Genomic DNA, 21,704 nt, shown 5'->3' on the forward strand with positions numbered 1-21,704 from the left:
GCTGAAATTCATTCCTGATGATGTGAGCTCGTTACAGAAAACCGTAAACCGACTGCACGCTTCCAGTTTCCCGCCGGCCTTTGCACTGTGTGACTAAACCTTCTAATGATAACCCCTGTGACATTTTACAGTCTTTCCACTTCGGACGCCTGGCAGCCAATAAGAAGCGGCAACTCTGACGTACAACCAACCAATCATTTTACAGCTCTCAATTTGACTCGGTCGCATAGCCAGATAAACTTTACGCTGGGCTCGGCCGAGGGGGGTCCCCTGGAGATGGGCGGGTTTATGATGACGTTAGAGCGATTAACTACCAATCGACAGTTACCTACGTTTAGAGTGATGCAAGCAACAGCCAATAGTGTTCTCGTACTGGTATTTCCTGTATAGTAGTTTTTAATATGGCGAAGACTTACGATTATTTGTTTAAACTGCTTCTAATCGGAGATTCTGGAGTCGGGAAGACTTGCGTATTATTCAGGTTCTCAGAGGATGCTTTCAACTCCACCTTTATATCCACCATAGGTAAGAGAGCGCTGAGAGCAACTAGTGGGAGACGTTCAGGAGTGTGTGTGTATGTATGACACATACATGTCTGTGTGTACGTGAACATACCCTGTCCAGGGCTTTTCCATAGTTTTCATGTTCTGCTGTACTTTTACAACTTTCTGTCGCCATTATACATTAACAGATATTTTCTCCATCATAGCTAGATGTCCAGAAGCTGCCTTTTAAAAGCATGCTGTGGCGTTTATTCATGGGTTCATTTCACCTGTGTTTATAAAGAGCAAATGCTTAATGTCTTAGTATAAGCCTAGTTAGTATTTCAGTAGATTTCTCAAAGTGTGCTTCTTTATGTTTGCCCTGAAGCATTCATACATGTACACATGAACATTTTTTTTAACAGGCTGAAATACCTGACTTTAAATCACCAAAGGCATTAGAAGTAGTGTAGATGTGGAATTCCTAATCAGATGCGCTGTGACTTGTCTGCTGGACTTTGGTAGTCTTGCTATCGTGTTCATGGAACTCAAAGGATAAAACAGTTATACCAATATATTATTCTCCTCTCTTCCAATGCGCTTTCTACCAGGCTGCTTACTTGGAAAATGCTTACTCATATCTGCCATTATTTTAGGATTTGCTTATTGCTTTATGGTTTCTATCCTTCAGTCCAGATATTGGTTTCATACGCTCTACTCTACTTCTCCTGCTCTTCTCCATGGCCATGCTCCATCACTTCGGCCTGTCTTTTATCAACCCAAAACATCCAGGCTTAGGAGAACATCCCTGATGGCGCCTTGTTTTTTTTTGTATGTTAGATTAATCTATGTGTAATACCGCCTTTCTGGCACCTCAAAAAAATCTAGGACCTTCATACTCCTTAATTTGTTCGAGATACTGCAAAATCAGTAAATCTAATATTATTATTATTTTTTTATATAGCACCATCAAATTCTGTAGCGCTGTACAATGGGTGGACAGGACATAAGTAGTATGTAACATAACAAACTGACTTGCAGAGACAACAGGTGAGGAGGGCCCTGCTCAAATGATCTTACAATCTAGAGGCATCACAATAGCAGAATGCACAATAAAACAGCACATTTGGTACTCAATTTATTTTTCTATCTAACAATAACCAGAGCACTCTGTAAATATGTTCCAAAATATCACTGTATATGGACACATTGTATAATAAACACTGGTACTTATTGAGTGCTCTGGACTTTAACTCCTCAGTCTGCATATGCATTGCAACAATTGTTTGCTGCTAAAAACCAATATAGATCATCTGTTGTGTAATGTTTTATAAACACGTGATAATTAATCGTAGATGTTGCTGATATTTTAAGGTAGACAAACCCTTGTTAATGTTTCAGAACTACCTTTACTAAATGCTGTTCTATTAGCTGATAATCGCTAAGCAAATGTCTTACGTGTGTGCCGGCTAATAGAGTGGCCCATGGAACGCGATTGTATTTCAAAATTGGATCATGCTTCAGGAGCAACCACTGCTAAAGTGTAATCCTCAGAAGGGCCGGTCTTTCTGGATCTTATCATAAGCTGATGCTCAGGTAAGAACAAATTACAGACCTGCCTATAACAGCAAGCCCAGAGGTTTGCTGTAATGTGGTATACAAAATATATTTAAAAATAAAAGTACTATATGAAATTAGCATACTTTATGTTTATTCTAGGCTGTATTATGTGATGTATTAATCATTGCATCACTAACCTAAGTTACGACTTATTACATGTCAAGGCAAAAAGCTTTCAAGTAGGGCAGACCAGCCATATTTGCAGGAGTATGTCACAAAAGACATTCTTCTGCATTTACACAAAGAAGACAAACCAATACGTGCTGGGTGGTTTTTTGTATTTAAACTATAGTTAAACTACTTGCATATAACATTTTGTCCTCTACTTCCTGGTTCTCAATTTTGATTCACAAGTTGTTCCTTCAGTGTGTGGCATTTCTTTTGATGGTACATAGTAATAACACCAGCATTGGTATTTTTCTGCAACTGAAAATCAGAAAGATGTCTTGTGTCAGAAACTGTGCCTCGACAGCGAAATGTACCAATATTGTTGTCCAGGCCAATCTAGTGACACAGCATATCACTAACCCTTATTACATCACACAAAGGCTACTTGTTCTGATGTCATCATCTGCTGAATTCCAACTTCCTGGAGGCCTACAGTGTGTATATACGATTGTGTAAAAATAATGCTGCTACAGAGAAAGCATAAAAGTTATGTCATAATAGCCAAGAACATTAAGAAAGTTGATAGGAATTTACCTTTAAGTGATTATTTTTCTTCAGCCCCAGACTAGTGGAAACTTGTAATCACAGAACATAAATTATAGGATTTGCTAGTTTCTGCCCTCGTGTTGTTCATGATTTCCCTGTATTTAAAGTACATTTTGTTTCTGTTGGAAAAAGAGGGGATTTTTATCAGAATTCTGCAGAAGAGCTTTCCTTTTTATCTGCAAATAATAGAGTTCCCTATGTGTATTCAAAGTTATTCACTGTGGTCTTTTCTCCTTCACATAGTGGTAATCCAGAAACTTTGTATGTATAAATATGTACAAGTAGTTAAGCATGAAATCACACTTTTTTTTTTTTTGTTTCTTAAAAAAAAAAAAGCACTTTTTTTTTTCTTCTTCTATTAAAGGAACAATTGGCTCTATTTTCTCCCAAAAGAACTGCTTAACATATTTAAATTAGTGAGACTTCTTGAAGGTCATCTCGCCGCTTGAGCTATGCATTTTAGAAGTCCAGCTCAGCCATTCTTTTAGAGAAAGTAGCCAGAGATGGTCCTTTAAGGTACTTTGTGCCACTTAACGCAAAAAGAAACAAAATGGCCGTGACTGCCCCATTTTGGAACTACAGATAATTATATATTATATATGCTGTTAGCACCAACAGTTTTTATCATTCAGTTGAGCATAGTTTTTAAATCTTGTGGTTATTTGATAGAAGCGTAGATGTAACTGTTGAGTGGTGGGCTTGACAGGCAACAACAGAATCCGTTAAAACCCCTATATCATGATCAGGGTACCTCACGCTGCCATTGTATCTCGCGGATTATTTAATGTTGATAGAACGGATGGAAAGGTCTGCTTGCTTCCTCTTTAGCTGCATTGTCAGCAAGGGTGTTAGGCTAAGAGAAGTTGCAATGCAATAGCGAGCAGCAACTTGCTAGCCTATGTGCAAAGAACAAATATTAGAGAGTGCACAGTTTCAGGGAATGCAGTAATTTTGGGGAAAAAATTAAGCCTGTCTCAGAGACAAGCTTTGGAAGCTGCTGGCTTGAGGACAGACAAAGTTTCATGTACTGTATGAAACTGAAAATTATACTTTATTGAAAGTCTTTAGTAATATGCAAAAGCTATTTGTGCTTTAAGACACATTAAAACAGTCTAGTTCCATTTGTATTTTTATTAATGCATGTTGAAGTCAATTTTGTATGGATTCCAATACATTTTACTGCATGCAGACTGGAACGTGCATTGTTTAGTAACTGAAGTTAGAACATGGGACTTACACCCTCCCCAGCTGCTTCTTTTGGAACCAAGAAACATAAGTATGTGAACTTCTTGCACATGCTCAGTAACACGTATATGCTAGCAAAACATTATTAGTAGTAGTAGTTATTTAATATAGCACCAACAGTCTACGCAGCGCTTAATACAATACATATATTTAAGGGGTATGACAAGACGAGAATTGACAGACTAAGACAACCCGATACATTAGGTGGAGAGAGCCCTGCTTACAAACATTAGCATTCAGATAGCATACATATGATCTGATACTGTGTCTCTGACTAGAATGGGATTGTACTGAGCATACGGAAGAAGCATACTTTCAGCAAGGACAGCAAAGGGAGAAGTTAAATGTGTGTTGGGGGTCCTTATGGACTCCAATATGCATTTAACAGGAAAATAGGACTGGAGTATTTCTTTTTGTAGCAGCATTAGTAAGTATTAGACACATCGAGTAAGATTAGCTATGGAAACTGACGTGTGAATGTATAAAAATAATGAGTGTTCCTCATTTTCAGTCACATGCTATATACCCTGCTTTTAATTATATGGAGCTTGCTTCTCAGACTTTTGCATTAAAGCTCACAACTCCTTGCTAATAGACGCTCATTGTGCTGCATACACCTTGTGGCGTGCTCTACCCTGGTCCATCAGACTGTGTGTGCGTGCCACCTTCCCATGCATACAGACCCTGTTTTGGTGGAGGCTTTGATAATACTGACTGGACCAGAGTTAGTGGCGGACTTACCTGGAGATAAGCAGCTCTGGGAATGTTAAAGTTTCATGCATGGAGTGATGTCAGCAGGGTCCTAGTTTTATTGAAATCACAAAGCTTTGCCTTCAAGATGCTCTATGGAAAGTCTAGTGGATCTTCTTTGCCCACTGCTTTCAAGTCAGGAATTTGTGGAAAATGCTCTATTATGTAACAGTGGAGGACCATTTGTTAGGTGGGCCAATTTCATTGTATTCAAGAGCTGTGATGGAACATGGTGAAATCATTGAGTGAAAAGGTTTCAACTTCACAAAGCCAACATGCTGCTTGGCCGAAACAAATGGGTTGTGTGTAACATCCTGTTTTCATTATGTCCACAGCACCATACTAACTGAGAGGTCTATTCCCACCACCAAGAATTTTACAGGCTGTGATTTGTACAGGTTTAGACCTTCGTAGAAGGTTTGACTGTGACCTGTCATGTATTAGGTTTGGTATTGGTAGGTCATTTATAGTTGTATGAAATATTAGCTCTGAGGAATAATTTCAGTGCTTGTACTGAAGAATGACTAGGCATAGAGTAGAGGACTGATGTCCAGCTCACAGCGGAGTGCCATTGATTAGGATCCAGGAACTCGGGTCATCTTTTCCACTGGATATGGGTGTGATGCTGTTCAGAAAACTTGCCTGGGGAGCAGAATTTATAAGTTACTCTTTTGAACAGGAAATTATTTTGATGACACTGTAAAGACAGTTGCTTCATTTCATTTGCAAGATAAGTATTTTTCAAAACCTTCCTTTCTTGTTTTGGGGTTCTACGTAGTTCCAATGGACAGCTGCACCCATAATATACACATTTTAAACCATGTATAGCTTGCTTGAACCTCTAAGCTCCATTGCATATTTCCTGTGCCAAACATTTAAATGTTGAATTTGAGAAGGTGACATATCTCTTGTAATGTGTTAAGCAGATTTTGCCACTAAACTCTGTTTTACTGAGATAAATTAGTCCACTAAATTTACTTAAGTCTTCAAATAAAGTTTACTGTTAAACAATTATATGATGTATTTACAAAAACATTTTATCCATTTATTTCTTCAATCACAGGTATTGACTTTAAAATCAGAACTATAGAATTAGACGGAAAAAGAATTAAACTACAGATATGGTAAGCTTTTGTTATAATATCACATGATGCAATCAAGAAATATATTTTGGGTTATAATGCCTTTTACTCTATCCCAAGAATACACATATGGACTGCTTTGTTATATGTCCCTTTATCCAACCAGAAACCTCATGCAAATCAGACTAACCCATAAGGACATACATGAGTAGGTTTATAAAAAAAATATAAGCATTTTTAAAGATTTTTTTTTCATAATTTGTTAATTACAGTTGTTTAATAGTGTCAATTGTTTTTCCTATGCGTGTTTAAATCCTCTCGCTGTATTGGTCTCTAATTTATCACTTCTGATGGAAGGTTTTCTATTCATCTGCTACCTTCTCAGCAAAATAAAAACCATGTTTTTAAGATTGTATTCAGAATAATTAAACTAATTCAGAAAATATAATTAAAATATTACAATTGTTTAGGTGGATTAAGAGATCTGAAGGTAAGGACTCGGGAAAAGTCTTTCTTCAATGGAAAACTAAAAATGCATAAAAAAAAAAATACACCGATCCAATAACGACTTTTCTTCATAGTTATGTGCAAAGCAACTGACATTAAGGGCTACTATGATTTGGGAGAGAAATTATAGCTTTTAGAGTATGTCAACTGTGAAAAGAACAGCCATGTCATTTTTATGTGGCTTGAAAAAAAATACTATACCCCACAGCCTCTGGATTTCCTGCAGAGGGCTTTTCGTTTTAAAAATATATTGGAAAAACCAGAACAAAACCACAGAGCTGCTTACCAGGGACATGAGTAGATTGTGGTGGGGACAATACCCTTGGAGAGTGTTTGCTTTAGAAACCACTATTAAGAATCTGAATGAACCAACAAGTATATCTATGCTCGGACCTGAACTAATGTGTTTATACAGAGGTTCCTATTTTTCCAATTAATTACTTTAGATCCCCTTGTTCCAGAATTCTGCTCTGTAATGGTGTTGAGCAAACATGCACATGTTAAAGTGCGTATCAATATACACATTGCTGATACTTCCTCCGGAAGGCCATCTGACTGAAGGTTTTAAACACATAAGTAAATATGAACATATACGTGAATTGTTCAGCTTACCTATTGTGTTACTTGATTGTGACTACTGTGTCACATAACATGTGTTTGAACTTGAATTTGAACTTTTTTTGATGTTTAAAACCAGAATCAAAATATAAATAACAAGTGATACTGGAACAAAATAGAAAAATGCATTTTGCCATACTAAGCAACGGAATGGTGAAATTGCCAACATCCCATATTGTTTGGTCCTTGGGAGTGATTGATTTTCTTTACCTACACCCTTTTAGCTAACTATTTTAACATGGTTCAAGTTGCATTGTGTGCACAAGGTGTGTTTCCCTTTCCTTGTCCAATACTGTTTTTGTTTTAATTCAAATTATAAAAGCATGTTAAAAAGTACTATAGAACATTAAAAAATACTATAAGTGATACCTTAAACCTATAACCCTTATAATGATGGCAAATAATTATAGATCAATGCAGATTAGCTGTCTTTATTGTGGCAAATAAACTTATGGATAGCTGCCAATTTAAAGTTTATTTACTGTTCCTTCCTATTTATTTTTTTCTTAACTTTTTCAGGGATACAGCTGGACAAGAGAGGTTTCGAACAATCACCACTGCATATTACCGTGGAGCAATGGTAGGTTCTGTAGTACAGGGCTCTTCAGACTTGGGGTTTTAACATTGCTTGTCACAAAAAGCCATGCAAAGTATTATGCATGGGGATACCCACAATTGCTGAAAATATGTAGCGAAACGGCCAAACTGATGTGCATACTCTTTAGATAAAGTGGGGAGGCTGGCAGAATGTGTAGAGGCACTTTGTGACACCATTATAATAGGAACTATCTGGTTGAAAGATCCCAAAGACCTCAAAAAACAGTTAAAAGCTAAATAATACCAATTACAGGCATCCAAATACCTTATAATAAAAAACATAATGGGTTATTACTGTACTCAAGGATCTTAATGAATTGATTTTATCTTTTCATTTTAATATTAATAGATTTTACATTAAATATTTGAATCCTTTTTTAATTGATTTTCTTTTATGCTCAACTTGCTATTTTTGTGTATGCTCTAAACACAAACATGTGAATTTATGGTGAATTAAATAACAACCTCTTGGTTTAAATGGGTCTAGTATAGTCAATTCAGGTTAGCAGCTGAAGAGAGGAGAAAGAACAGAAAAAAAATATGCATGTGTTGTAATAATTCTGACTTTGTATATTAACATATGTGGAGCTCTGCTAGTTCTTCATATGAGGTAAGTGAGGGTGTTGTAGGTGGGTTGCATGTCGTGACACAGTGGACAGGACAGGTCTATAGTTGAAGGACAGTGTTCTGTTGCTAAGCAACACAAGCATTTTAAAACATCAAAGTCTGTTTTTAGGGCATAGGGAACATCAACAAGGAAAAATATGGTTGGATCTGTTTCTTTTTTCCTTCAGTATATATCTAGTGACATCTTATGGATGAAACTGAGCTTTGTCCGAAGTATATAATACACAAGATTTTGTTCGCTAAATGAGTATGTTCATATCGAAGCATTATAGATGTATAATTCTCAGGATCTTGTTGAGCAAATTGATGTGTTTAAATGTATCACTCTTTAGAGAAAGCAAATATATTTCAGCATATTGGCAAAAGTCAATTTTGTATTGCAGATATATTATTTAAATCTTTGTATTTAACTTAAATTGACATATGAGTCAACTGTCCTTCACTTCTATAAATGCTGGTTATAAATAATGTGTGTGTATAAACCAATCAGCCATAACATTATGACCAATGTCAGGTGAAGTGAATAACATTGTAAATCTTCTTATCTTGGCACCTGTCAGTGGGTGGAATATATTAGACAGCAAGTGTCCTCAAAGTTGATGTACAAATGGGCAAGTGTGTCCTGAGCAACTTTGACATGAGCCAAATTGTGATGGCTAGACGACTGGGAGAGAGCATCTGCAAAACTGCTGCACTTGCGGGGTGTTCCCGGTCTGCAGTGGTCAGTATCAAAAGTGGTCCAAGGAAGGAAAAGCGGTGAACCAGCGACAGGGTCATGGGAGGCAGAGGCTCGCATGTGGACGGCGAAGGCTGGCCCTTGTGGTCAAATCCAACAGACGAGCTACTGTAGCACAAATTGCTAAAAAGGTTAATACTGATAGGTTGTCAGAACATACGTTGCATCTCAGTTTGTTGCGTGTAGCTGCAGACCAGTCAGGGTACCCATGCCGACGCCTGTCCACTGCTGACAGCGCCTACAATGGGCACACGAGCATAAGAACTGAACCACTGAGCAATGGAAGAAGGTGGCCAGGTCTGATGACTCTCTTTTCTTTTACATCATGTGGCTGGCCGGGTGCGTGTACGTCGCTTACCTGGAGAACACACGGCACGAGGATGCATCCATGGAGACCCCACCTCGCAACTTACAGGACTTAAAGGATCTGCTGCTAACGTCTTGGCACCAGATACCACAGGAAGCTTTCAGAGGTCTAGTGGAGTCTATGCCTCGATGGGTTAGGGCTGTTTGGGTGGCAAAAGGGGTGCTTACTCAATATTAGGGAGGTGGTCATAATCTTATGGCTGTTCAGTGTATATAGTTTCATCTCCTGGATAACTAAACCACTGTTCATCCTACCTGTGTGTTGGAAAAGTTCCCTGTGCACAGGCTGATGACACCAGATGCCCTTTCAATGAAGCCGTTTGGCAATATGTGGCCTCTGTTCTTTATGTTAAAGCTACAATTAAATGAAGATCTTAAAGGACTAAAAAAAAAAAGCACATTATGTATGAATTACTTACTTAAAGGTCCTGGTGGTTTGATGTTAATTCCCAGTATGTTGGTAATAGCTCTCTAGTAATTCCGTATTTCATTTCCTATGTTGTTCGGTGTATAACTAATGTTTGTTTTTAGGGCATTATGCTGGTATATGATATTACCAATGAGAAATCCTTTGACAACATAAAGAACTGGATCCGAAATATCGAAGAGGTTTGTATCTGAAATGTATCCTGGTAACCTGTGCAGATCCTTTTTTTTTTTTTTTTTTTTATGCAAAGATTTATTTTATGTGTTTATTTTTAAGTATTAGAACAGCAAATGTTGAGAATCCATATCAGAGAAAGTATGGAGAAAATGTCTAAAAGTGAATGGAAAAGGACGGATTGAACAGTAGACTATGATGTGGATGGCACTGTAGCCAAGCCAAGTTCTTGTGCTAACACTGATTTCTTTATATATATATATATATATTAGTGCTGAAAGCAAGACCGTTTTCTAAGTTACATTGGTAGAATGCATATGCTGTACAGTGTTTCCTTGCCTCAGTCTGTACTGAACAACTATTTTGCAGCATGCATCAGCCGATGTTGAGAAAATGATCCTGGGCAACAAATGTGATGTCAATGAAAAACGTCAAGTTTCCAAAGAGAAGGGTGAAAAGGTAAGGGGCAATTTCATCTTGATGAGCATTTTTTATATTTATTTATTTGTTTATAAAGTTACATGTTAGAAGAAAAAGTCACACGTTTGGTAAACATTTTTTAAGTGCTGGTTAAAAAAAAATAAAAAAAAAAAAGCCCGTTCCAGTAATGTATTATGCACTTGGTGGTGTTTGTGACAGTACACTTCTTCTTCGAGAACAGTTTAGGTAGAGAACCTTGCAGTCCTATGAGGGAAGAATGCATATTAGAGTACTCTGTGAATGTTTTAAAATGCACCTGAAGTAGTAGTTGGTCTGCAACTGCCCTCCTCTGGTATGACGATTCTCGACACTAATTGGTTGCTGGAGGGCAGGCAAAGGGGACAATTGTAAAATAGGGGGGAGGTTATTCATAATCCTATGCATTCGCAAATGGAACACAATGGAAATAGAATGAGAGCCCTCAGCTGTTGTATGCATTAAAGTGTATATGCCAGCTTAAATGTCCCTATAAAGGCTTTTGCTTCTCTAATAAATAAGTCAATGCATGTTTAAGCCACAATATCTTCATAACGGCATAAACTTATTTTAAGGAAGGTTTCCCAGTCCTTTTCTATGAAAATAATCTACTAGCAAACCTTAGATAGATGAACCAGCCTCAGCTGATGTTATGTTACATCTTTTTTTCTTTTTCAGTTGGCTCTAGAGTATGGAATAAAGTTCATGGAGACTAGTGCAAAAGCAAATATCAATGTCGAAAATGTAAGTATGAGATCCCTTAAACCCCTCTTCTCTTTGACAGTCATATATGTGTGTCCTCGATTAATAATTGCACCAAAAAAAGAGTACTAAGTAAGTAGCCGATGAAATGAAAGTTGCCTAACAATCTTCATAGCAGATGTGACGAGCACAACAAATCGTGATTGGAAAGAGTCCACAAATTTCAACTATTTATTCTAAAAATTAAACAAAATACTTAAATACTAAAACTTTTTTTTATTCACAGGCATTTTTTACATTGGCAAGAGACATCAAAGCAAAAATGGACAAGAAAATGGTAAGCACCCCTTTACAAATGTGTGCAGTGCTTTACAGGAAAGTTTGTTTTTTGGCTTTCTATTTGATGTTTAATAAAATTTCACAATTTTTATTATGGGACCCCACCTTTTTGTTTAATCATTTATTAACACAATCCAATTTATATAAAACTTACCTATAACATTTCTCTAGATGACATCTATACATGTGCATAATAGATGCATATAAAATAGATATGAAAACTTGCACCTTATGGCTCAAGGCAGGTAAAGTCAAGTGGCACACACATTTGCACACTCTCCCGTTTTAAACAAATTTACATGCGCAAGCTAACAGTTACATACATGCTCGCCCCCCCCAACTTGGGCCTCGCTTTTACCACTGGGTTAACACAACATCACATTATATGACCCGTTCCTGCCTCTGCCAGTGGGCTGGTCCAATGTGGACTGTCTCTTTTTTGAAGAGTTTTAGATCACCCCTGGGTAGTAAACATATGGATATCCCTAGAAAGTATGTTCTCATCCCTAACCAATAATCTGTACACCCTCATTTCCCACCCTGGTGCTAAACTGGTTTTCGGCATTTTGGTGCATCTCACGTTTAAACGCGTTTAGAAATAAATTTCTCGGGAATAAACTATACAAACCATTTATTGTTTTTTTCAGCACACCCAGCAGATTCCAAATATTCCATTATATGTGTGTGTCTCATTACGTTTGAAAAATAAAGCCAAAAATGCGAAAAAAGTGTAATTTTTCACTTCCGACTCAATAAAAACTAGTTCGTAATGTTATTTTTCTAAACTCTAATATCAAAAGCTGTGTTGCTAAATATTTGTAGTAGGTAACCGGTCTAAAATAAGCAGAAATTGAGAACAGTAGACTGTGTTTTTCTAATATTTTATAGCTAAAAGTTAAATTTATTAGAGTATCACAAAAGACATCTTTAAATTTAATGCATGGCTGCCGTCAATTAAACAGCTCTAGCTGCCCGGGATGTTAAAATAGGCCAACAAAACTATATATTTTTATAAACTACACCCCCAGCTGCAGCAAATGAGGTCTTAGTTGTATTTGTATCACAAATCTGATGTGCACAACAAATAAGTGAATATCACACTTCTAAAAATAAAAAAAAAATTAAATTAAAAGCGACAAGTTCATTTATGTCTTGCGCACTCCAGTCTTGTGCTACGAATACATGCAGCCCCTCATTTGATGCGCCAAGGGGTGTAGTTTCTGAAAATATATACTTTATGTACCATAATTTAACTTCCCAGCTGTCTAGAGCTGTCTAAATGCAGGCATCACCCCTAAATATTTTAAGACAATTTTTTAACAAGATTCTCCAATCTGCCATATCTGAAGTTAAAGTGGTCTAGACATCTGGGAAGTTAAATTAGGGTACATAAAGTACACATTTCAAGAAACTACACCCCTTGGAGCTTCAAATGAGGGGTTACATGTATTTCTAGGACAAAAGTTGAGTGCACAAATAATGATGGAATATGTTGCTTTGGCTAGAAAAAACCATGCGCACTCCAGGTTTGTACTAGAAACACATGCAGCCCCTCATTTGATGCGCCAAGGGGTGTAGTTTTTGCAAATATGTACTTTTTGTGCCATAATTTAACTTTTTACGTGAGCAGTAATGCCACGTCAAGGCTTCAACCCTAATTACTGACCATTCACACGCCTTTCATATCTCCATTCACTTGCAGAAGCACACACCATACTTTCCATACATTCACTCACAGAAGCACACACCATTCTTTCCCCTTACAATCCCAAAGAAATGATGGTAAAGGGAGAAAAAAAAATCACTTTTACAGCAAAAATATGTTTTGCAGTAAAAACGCAAGGCGCTCCAGGGATGAGATGGTTACTCACGTACCGCACAGGCTAAATAGCTGATTTTAATAATATTTGCAGTTCATCAGGATTTCAAAAATTGCCTTCCTCTACCATTCATTGGCTAAATTTTAGTATCGGCCATTTTTAAAAAGGGAATGTGACTTTTTCATAGCTATATGATCACTGTGGTAACATTGGCTTTTTTTTTTTTTTTTAAAGTTAAACTAGTTTATGCTTAGATAATTTAATTTGGGGGTCTCTAGGCAATTTTGATCTTTATTTATCTGCCTTTAGAGACCCCCAAATCATTTTTTTTACTTTTTTTGTACATTTTTATTTTTTTAACTAACTTAATATTTTTTATTCTTTTTTCACAAGCATATGTTGGGGGTCTGTAGCTGCTTAGATGCCTGAGATACAGGCATCCAAGCAGCATGCCCCCATACCTCTTTAACTGACAATTGTCAGTTTTCAATAAATTTGCGCGGTGACATCATCGCGTCATTACCGGCCGGATCGGGTGGTCCCAGTGATGCCCTTCAACATGAGGGGCAGATCGCCGGGGTAGGTGGTGATGGGGGTCCACAGACCTCCATCAAGGTAGGGTAGTGCTAGCGACGGCATGGTGCCGTTGTTAGCACCTGACTGGGACTGCTAGCCACGGCACCATGCCGTCGTTAGCAGTCAAGGGGTTAAGGAGAAGAACAATAGCCACAGAGTGGTGTGCTCCTCCTGCTGGACAATCTTCCTTATTGCACAACACTAAGATTTTTCTCATTTAGCTTTTTACGTGTGCGCATCTCAGAGGCAGTTCTTCTTCTGCACCAGCACAGGTGTCTAAACATAATAGAGGGTCCAACCCTTAACCTTGTGCTGCTGACAGATGCCATATGGTGGGTTTTCAGACTGCAAGCAGCATATCAATGAAACACTGCTTGGCGTTGAGTAAAACTGCAGCTAGTGAAACAGATTTGCTCTATTAAAAATGTCCTGCTTCAGTTTAAATCTAGAATGACATAGAATGTGACGGCTAATAAGAACCATTTGCCCCACCTAGTCTGACATGCTGCACCACTAAACCATGCGACCGTTGTGGAGAGGCTTTTGCAGTTTTTGAAGTCTGTTGGCATGCTGACCTTTTTATACTTTCTTTTTTTAGGAGGGGAATAGTCCTCAGGGGAGCAACCAAGGAGTCAAAATCACCCCAGACCAACAAAAGAAAAGCAGTTTCTTCAGATGTGTCCTTCTGTGAGGAACATCGCCTTAATGGAGTTGTGCACTCCAACTAACTGAACTGTGCCTGTATTGGAATTCCCATAGTCTTTGCAGATGCAACACCTTAAACCACCAGCTGTCACTCTCCGGCATTCTGAGCGTGACGGGCACTGTCTACCTTAGTAACTGTTTCTTCTAGCAGTTCTGAATTTGTACATTTCTTCATTGGGTTTGTTATTTTGTCATTCTGTTTGGCCAACTATAACCATTTGACCCATCGGATTTTTTTTTTTCTTCTTTAATTTAAAGATCCACATATTCATTCAGAACCATATTTTGATTTAGACATCGTTTTTGTTAACCAAAATATTCTGTACCGTTAGACTTGGGTACATACATAATAATCTGTACACAGTGTGTGCATTGTATATTACTATACATCCACACAAGCAGACATGCATGTATCTATATATGCACCTTTCAATTACATTCCAAAACAAGTCTTCCTCTTCATATCAAAGATATTGGTAGACACCAAAATAAATTCCTTTTTTGCTTTAAATTAAAGAGTAGATTCTACATTTCTGTAATATAAAGATATATATTATATATAAATATAAAGGAGATTGTAAGCTGATAGCAATGACTTTTGTCAGGTCTATTCATGCCTTTCCAGTGTAGTTGTCTTCTAAATGCATACTTGCCGAGGGTTGTAGTTAAGCATGAATGCGAGAACTATTTTCTACACGAAAGTAGAAACCGTTCCAACAAGGTGAGTCATTTTATTTTACATTCCATTGTTTAATGCCAGCTTGCAAGTAGTCAAATTAGCCAGACAAAACGTAGCGGAATTAACTGCAAGGAAGAACCTGTTTATCTGGGAAACAGAACAGAACTTACAGTGACAAGTCCGTTTAATATGGGGATATCATTTGGAGATGTTTCATTTGTGCGAGGGTGTCGGATATTCTATGCTATACTCAGGAAAAACAGAGTTAGTACCATACCGTGTATGCCCCTCAACTGGTTTATCAAAAGGAAAGACTATAAACAGACATCCTTTCCATGTCCCTTTCCCTGTTGCTTAATGTGTTGAAGATGAGTTCTGACAGTCTCCGATGGAGGTGTGTGTATATATATAACTGACTCCTCCAATGGCACTGTGTAATCCTCCGGGTTCTAGCAGATTTTACTCCACGTTCCAGCTAAGACTCTGTATGAGCCGTAATGAAAAGCTAGATTGCATTCCGTAGCGCTTGCTCAAAAACATTGTAGCTAAATTCACTTTTTGGAACTAATGACAAATCATGCAACATCTGATTTGGTTTGGAATGGTTTGTATAGGACCGACATCTATTTGCACTCTGTACATTGCCTCTGATTTTTTTAAAGGACCAGTCTAGCTTTAGGGGGCATTCCTAAAAATGAGAACACAAATCTAGAGATTTTCTGCTGGTATTCATACTCAACGGAAGAGATCTCTTTCCAGGAAAAAGCATTCTGTGATTGTTTCAAATTGTAGTCTTTGGAAATCTTTGTAAATTTATAAAAGATCTCCAATAGAGTATAACAAGAGCATCATCTTAAACTGCAAAGGCTAAATGTACTGAACGCAGAATATCTCCATACTATACTCTATACTCTTATACACGTCTATTCTGTAGTATTAACGTATGTTCTCCTTTTTTTTCCTAAATGTCGGTGTGCTGTAGACCAGGAATTTTCAACCTTCCAGAACAATTAATGTGGGTTGTGACGTCCTTTATTCAGAACTATGTTTCTTAGAAGGTTAATGGTCGTGCAAAAAAAAAAAAGGGGTGGGATTAAGTTTTCATAAAGCCATTGATGATGACTGACTCTGTTTTGTTTACAAATAGTAAATAAAGGTTTGGTAATAAAGAGAAACAGCCATATACATTGAAATAATTAGCAGAATTAACTTGAAAACACTCCACTATATATATATATTTTGTATCTTATTTGTATAGATCATTGTCCATTAAAATTACTATTTTAGGGATTATTCTGGGTGACTCAAAATGGTCAGGTAAACTTAATGATCCGCTTGATGAAGCTGTATTTTGGAAGTTCGGGTATATTGATATTTGTTTAAACAAATTCGAGAACCATATGACACACAGCTCTTAACACATAATCTTTTTTTTATGAAAACATTTCAAAAGTGGTCTTGTTACCATAGAAATAGATGTAATGGTCCCAACTATAGGAATCCTACATCAGTTGCTATGGTGGAAAGATCACTTTTTCAGGAACCCGTTTCATACCAAACCCTGAATTTATGTTCTACAATTAAGTTTACGTAACGCCTGACTATTAACGTAGATTTGTGGATGTTGAATACCATGTTACTTGTTGAAATGGCCCTGTTTTTTCTCTTGTCGTCTTTTTTAGTTCAGTTCCTGTCAAATTGTAGAATTATACCTTCAATGACTTTTCTGTTCAACTAATCACTTTCAGTTTTACACTTAACAAGATTATGCAAATTATTACAAGGGATAGTGTAATCCTTTGATATTCCGAAAAATAAAGTAAAGCAGGAACTCCCTTTTAAAACCAACTGACTAGGATGGCCTCTGCAGTATTTCTACATATATATATATATATATATATATATATATATCTATATATATATCTATCTATATATATATATATATATATATATATATATATATATATAAATGTTTTTTTCATTTGGTATGATCAAAACTTTAAATGTTCTGCTGGATGTCTGTAATAACCTGCTTTGTTTACAACAACTGCACTTCAGGAAAAATAAATTCAAATTAAAGTGTATTTTAAAGTTACATATGAGATATTGGCTCTAATTTCTAAAGTTGCTGATGTCCTCAAGTAAGGTCTTAGTCTTCAAACGTTTCTTTCTAGGGTTTCCAGTATTGTTAGAGCAGTGTTATAAACCAGTCCTTGTTACAGATTGGTTCTAATGGTAAAGTCAAAATGGAATGTGAAATGGTCCCAGCAGAACCCTCGGTTCTACCAACATAAAAATAACTGCAGATCAAGGTAATGTCTGCTGTCATAAAAACATATAGTTGCGCCAGCGGACACCAGCACAGTTTGTGTGAAACGCGTCAAGCATTTTAGCCTTTTGTTCGTTTTTTGTTCTGTTGCCCTCCTTGATTTTATTGTCCACGGATGCGTAATAAATGAATTTTTGTACATTTATGGATATAAATTTGGCTGGTGTCGGCTGGCGCAACTATTTGTTTTTGTTACAACTTGGGACCTGGACTGAATCCTTTTGGCGCTGCAGCACCCACTCACGTATGGGATCAAATATTTGAAATTGCATGGAATTGTAGCCTCTCCAGTTGTCTCTTAATGTCTCCTATCATGCCATATCTTGTTGGGAAAAGGTAGACACAAACACACACTCTTTTATATAGGCCAATTTGCATAGATAGGGGCGTATGTATTTAAAGTAAAAAGTTGTCTTAAAAGCATAACCACCAATACAATTACAGCCGAATTGATTCAACCCGAATAAAATTTTGTACATAACCCTCATGGTGTTTCTCATTGAAACTGCAAGACAAACAATCCCTTCTATCTAGCATAACTTGTGTAAAAACAAACCTTAAGAAGGCTAGCCTTCTGCAAGTGTAGGTATAGCCTCCAACAGATTGGAAAAGGGCAAGATTGGATGAGGCCCAGCCTCAGTGGCTCTGATTACCAAATCAAATGGGTAAAATCAGTTGAGTTCTTAGGTATGCTTATATCTCAAAGACTTAATATAGACTACCATTACCCACACAAGTACCATAGTGAACAATACATTCAGCTTTAAAGCAAATTTTACTTAACCCCTTCAATCCCAGGGGTTTTTGGTACCTCAAAGCCCAGAGCAATTTTGCCATTTTGGGGGTATGTCGGTTTAGCGATTATTCTCTGTTCCTGTGAATAGTGTACCCATGTAAACTATATATTGTTTTTTCAAGGAGAGATAGAGCTTTCGTTTGATACCATAGTTGGATGATTAGCTGAAAATTTAGAATGAGAAATTTAGTAAAAACTAGCGAAGATTAGAAAAATAAACTAATTTTTTTTTACATTTTCCCTCTGAATCCTCACAAAATTAGGTAAAGTGATGGAAAATTCCCTCCAAGTTTATCAATTCAGGTGTCCTGATTTCAGAAATACCTAATTTATATAGATTTTCCAGACTTTCCCTGCACCAGGGGGCATACTATTAGGTGTACAATTTTGTATAATTTTTATGCCTATGGCTTAACGGGTTTGGGGGTTGTGAACGGGGGCAGGAGGGTTATACTGGCTAGATGTTATGCTAGGGCAATGGGATGTAAGGTTTTTTTAAGAATTTTTTTATTTTTTTTATATATTTTTTTTAAAAAAAATGTATTTTAATTTTTTTACATTTTTTTTGTGTTTTTTATATTTATTTTTTTTACACAGTAATGGTAAGAGGTCCTCCTAGGGACCTCCTGAACATGCCAGTGATGTCACAGTGACATCACAGCTCACATTATAAATTTTTTTTAGTATTATTTATATTATTATTTTAATGATTTATTTAATATTATTTTTAAATCACTAACCGTTTTTTTTTTCCAGCTTTTCTGTTACAGGACGGGAGGGGGAGTGAGAGAGATGGTTTCTCACTCCCCTCCCCGCGATCCCCCTGCACCGATCACACTGTGATCTCTATGCAGGTCTGTCGCAGCGTCTCTGTGCCTCATAGGAGGGCAGGATATCCCCGCAGGGGACGCAACCCGGAAGGGAATGCCCGATCGCGCGTTTGCAACTGCACAATCGGGCAGTTTACAGTGTAACAGCTTACCGGCTTTCATGCCGGAAGCTGTTACAGGCGATCGGACAGCAGAAAGCCGGCAAAGCCGGCTTCTGCTGTCAGTGGGGAGTCCAGGCTGTCAAACGACAGCCTGGTCTCCCATGCAGAGGCAGGGATGTGTCCCTGACGCTGCACGAAGGGCTGGACGTACCGGGACGTCTATAGGGGAACGAAGGGGTTGAAATTGTATGAAGAAAATCTGAACAATTTGGAAAATGATACCTTGAACAATGGCTTATCTTAGTCCTTCCCACAACGCAGTTGGGGGATTTATCTAAAATAAGTATCTGCTCAAGATATCTGTTTAAAAAAAAAATAAAAAAGTGTCCAGGTGTTGTCCACTCAAAAGAGTGACGTGGTGGGGCAAAAGGCGTCCCGGTCAGGTGCCAAGCAGGGGGAAGGTGGGATCCGAACAACGTTTCAGGGTCTGTGAGCCTTTAATCTTTGGGAAACCACAGGTATGGAGCCAAACATAAGGGATAAATAGATGGCCTATTACAGTGATAATGCAACTTTATTTTGCAGAACATATGCTATATTATCAGTGGTTATAGGTGGGTACTTAATGCTGCTCGTCTGGTTCTTGGTGTTTTATATACACAAAAGGTTGCCACACTCTGTTCTGTGCAGGCAATCGAGCAGACAGCTGTATTGTCACATAAATTAAACAAGCAGTGTCTGTAGGAGAAATGCACATCACTTTGCATAAATACATAATTTAGGGATGAAAAATATTGAATGTGACAACTTTTGAGCTGCTGGGTGCTTTGCCCTGGGCCAGGCCAAGAGTATTGACATTGATCTACCTTGCAGTACCCCACTAGGCTGGTGACACAGTGATATGTTAGACAGGTTAATATGTTGGTACAATCAAAGAGGGAGAGGTTTAGCAACTATGTAGAGAGGAAAGCCTGCATGATCAAGAATAGATGTTAATGTTAAAAATTACATGCATGTAAGCACTGCCCTTGAGCTGCCTGACCTACATTGCAAATTCTGAGTGGCTGGTGTAAGCATCTGGGCTTCTGTCCTTCCTATCTATAATTCTGCCCAAGGGCCACATCCCTGTGACTAAATACAAAAATATTTGCCCCGTAAGCTCTGTAGTTAATACAATAGGTATTGTGGGTGGAGAAGGTATATGTACGCACAATGGCTCATGAGATTTTTGTAACCTTTTTTATTATTTAATTGAAGAAAATATTTTACCATCAATACACACAGTAACACCTGTAAGCAATATCAGCATTGTTAATAACAGACACCAAAAGAGAAAGCATGGAGGCAAGATCAGTTAAGCTGAATGAAATACTTTGGAGAAATTAAAGATAAATTTAAAAAACATACAACTTGCTTCAAACTTTTGAAAATAGAAACAAGTGTATGGAAGGAATTAAATCCACAAAACAAACTTTATGAAAAGGAAAAATGGAATAAAAAAGAACTTTTAATAGATACAAATTAAAATCTGTGGGTGTAGTGAACCCAGAGAAACTAAATAGAACAAAATAACGATAGACTGGACTGCGCTTTACAAATAATACAAATACGAATAAAGGGATAATCAACAGAGTAAGTGGCATTCGAAAAGTTAAAAATGGGGCAGGGGTATGTAGGGGTTGGGGTACGTAAATACACCTATATACATGCAACCTAAGCACTTTCCCTGCCTATCTAAAAGTGAAAGCTACTGGGTAAAAAAACGTTTTACATTCTAGCCTACAAGCCTAAAAGACATACTATCACTGAGGCCTATTTAGGCATACTTCCTATCCACGGATTAAAGCCTCATTGCTAGAAACTTGCTCTAAATTGTTTCAACAAAAGAGGGAGATAGCTGGAGATTTGCAGAATAGTTGCAGACATTGCTTTTTAGTAGGAAAGGTCAACACCGGTAAGTGTCAGGTTCAAGAATAACATGGATGTCCTGTTATAAAGCGTACTGAAGCCTTCTTGCAGATAAATTTGCACTTTAATGAAGCCAAAGAAATGAATCACAGCTCTCCTGAAAACTTCTACTTTAGTTAATAAACCCAAAAAGTTATGGGTCTCAAATGCACCCCCAGTGACTCTCACGCAAAAACAGAACAGCAAAGTTTGTCTGCCACTGAATGGCTCACAAGGGAAGAGATGCTATGGAGGCTGTGCCAGGTAGTAACAGACTTCCTTAGACCTTATGGCATGGCTACAAGGTACATTAATCAGCTGTCCACTGGGAAGCCTGAGAGCAGAATTGGGTGATCTCCACCCATTAAAATAGGACCCCAGGACTTGCCTCTCTAGGCCTAGCAGGAATACGCAGTTGATGTTTGGATACACTATTCTAGTATACTTAAGCATCTTCAAGTTTAGATGGAATGGGTATG

The 21,704-nt window shown here is 37.5% G+C and overlaps 1 protein-coding gene across 1 annotated transcript; it reads left to right on the forward strand.

Moving 5' to 3' along the window:
* The first annotated feature begins 401 nt into the window (after positions 1-401).
* LOC149289399 (ras-related protein Rab-8A) lies at positions 402-14,529 on the forward strand. Its single transcript, XM_089490496.1, has 8 exons — positions 402-525; positions 5,875-5,935; positions 7,538-7,598; positions 9,876-9,953; positions 10,315-10,404; positions 11,080-11,145; positions 11,390-11,440; positions 14,437-14,529. The coding sequence occupies exons 1-8, from the start codon at positions 402-404 to the stop codon at positions 14,527-14,529; spliced, it is 624 nt and encodes a 207-aa protein (XP_089346622.1).
* The last annotated feature ends 7,175 nt before the right edge of the window (positions 14,530-21,704 follow it).

This window comes from Sceloporus occidentalis, unplaced genomic scaffold (genome assembly GCF_023333645.1).
Source record: "Sceloporus occidentalis isolate IW3139 unplaced genomic scaffold, rSceOcc1.0.p SCAF_45, whole genome shotgun sequence".
NCBI lineage: Eukaryota > Metazoa > Chordata > Lepidosauria > Squamata > Phrynosomatidae > Sceloporus > Sceloporus occidentalis.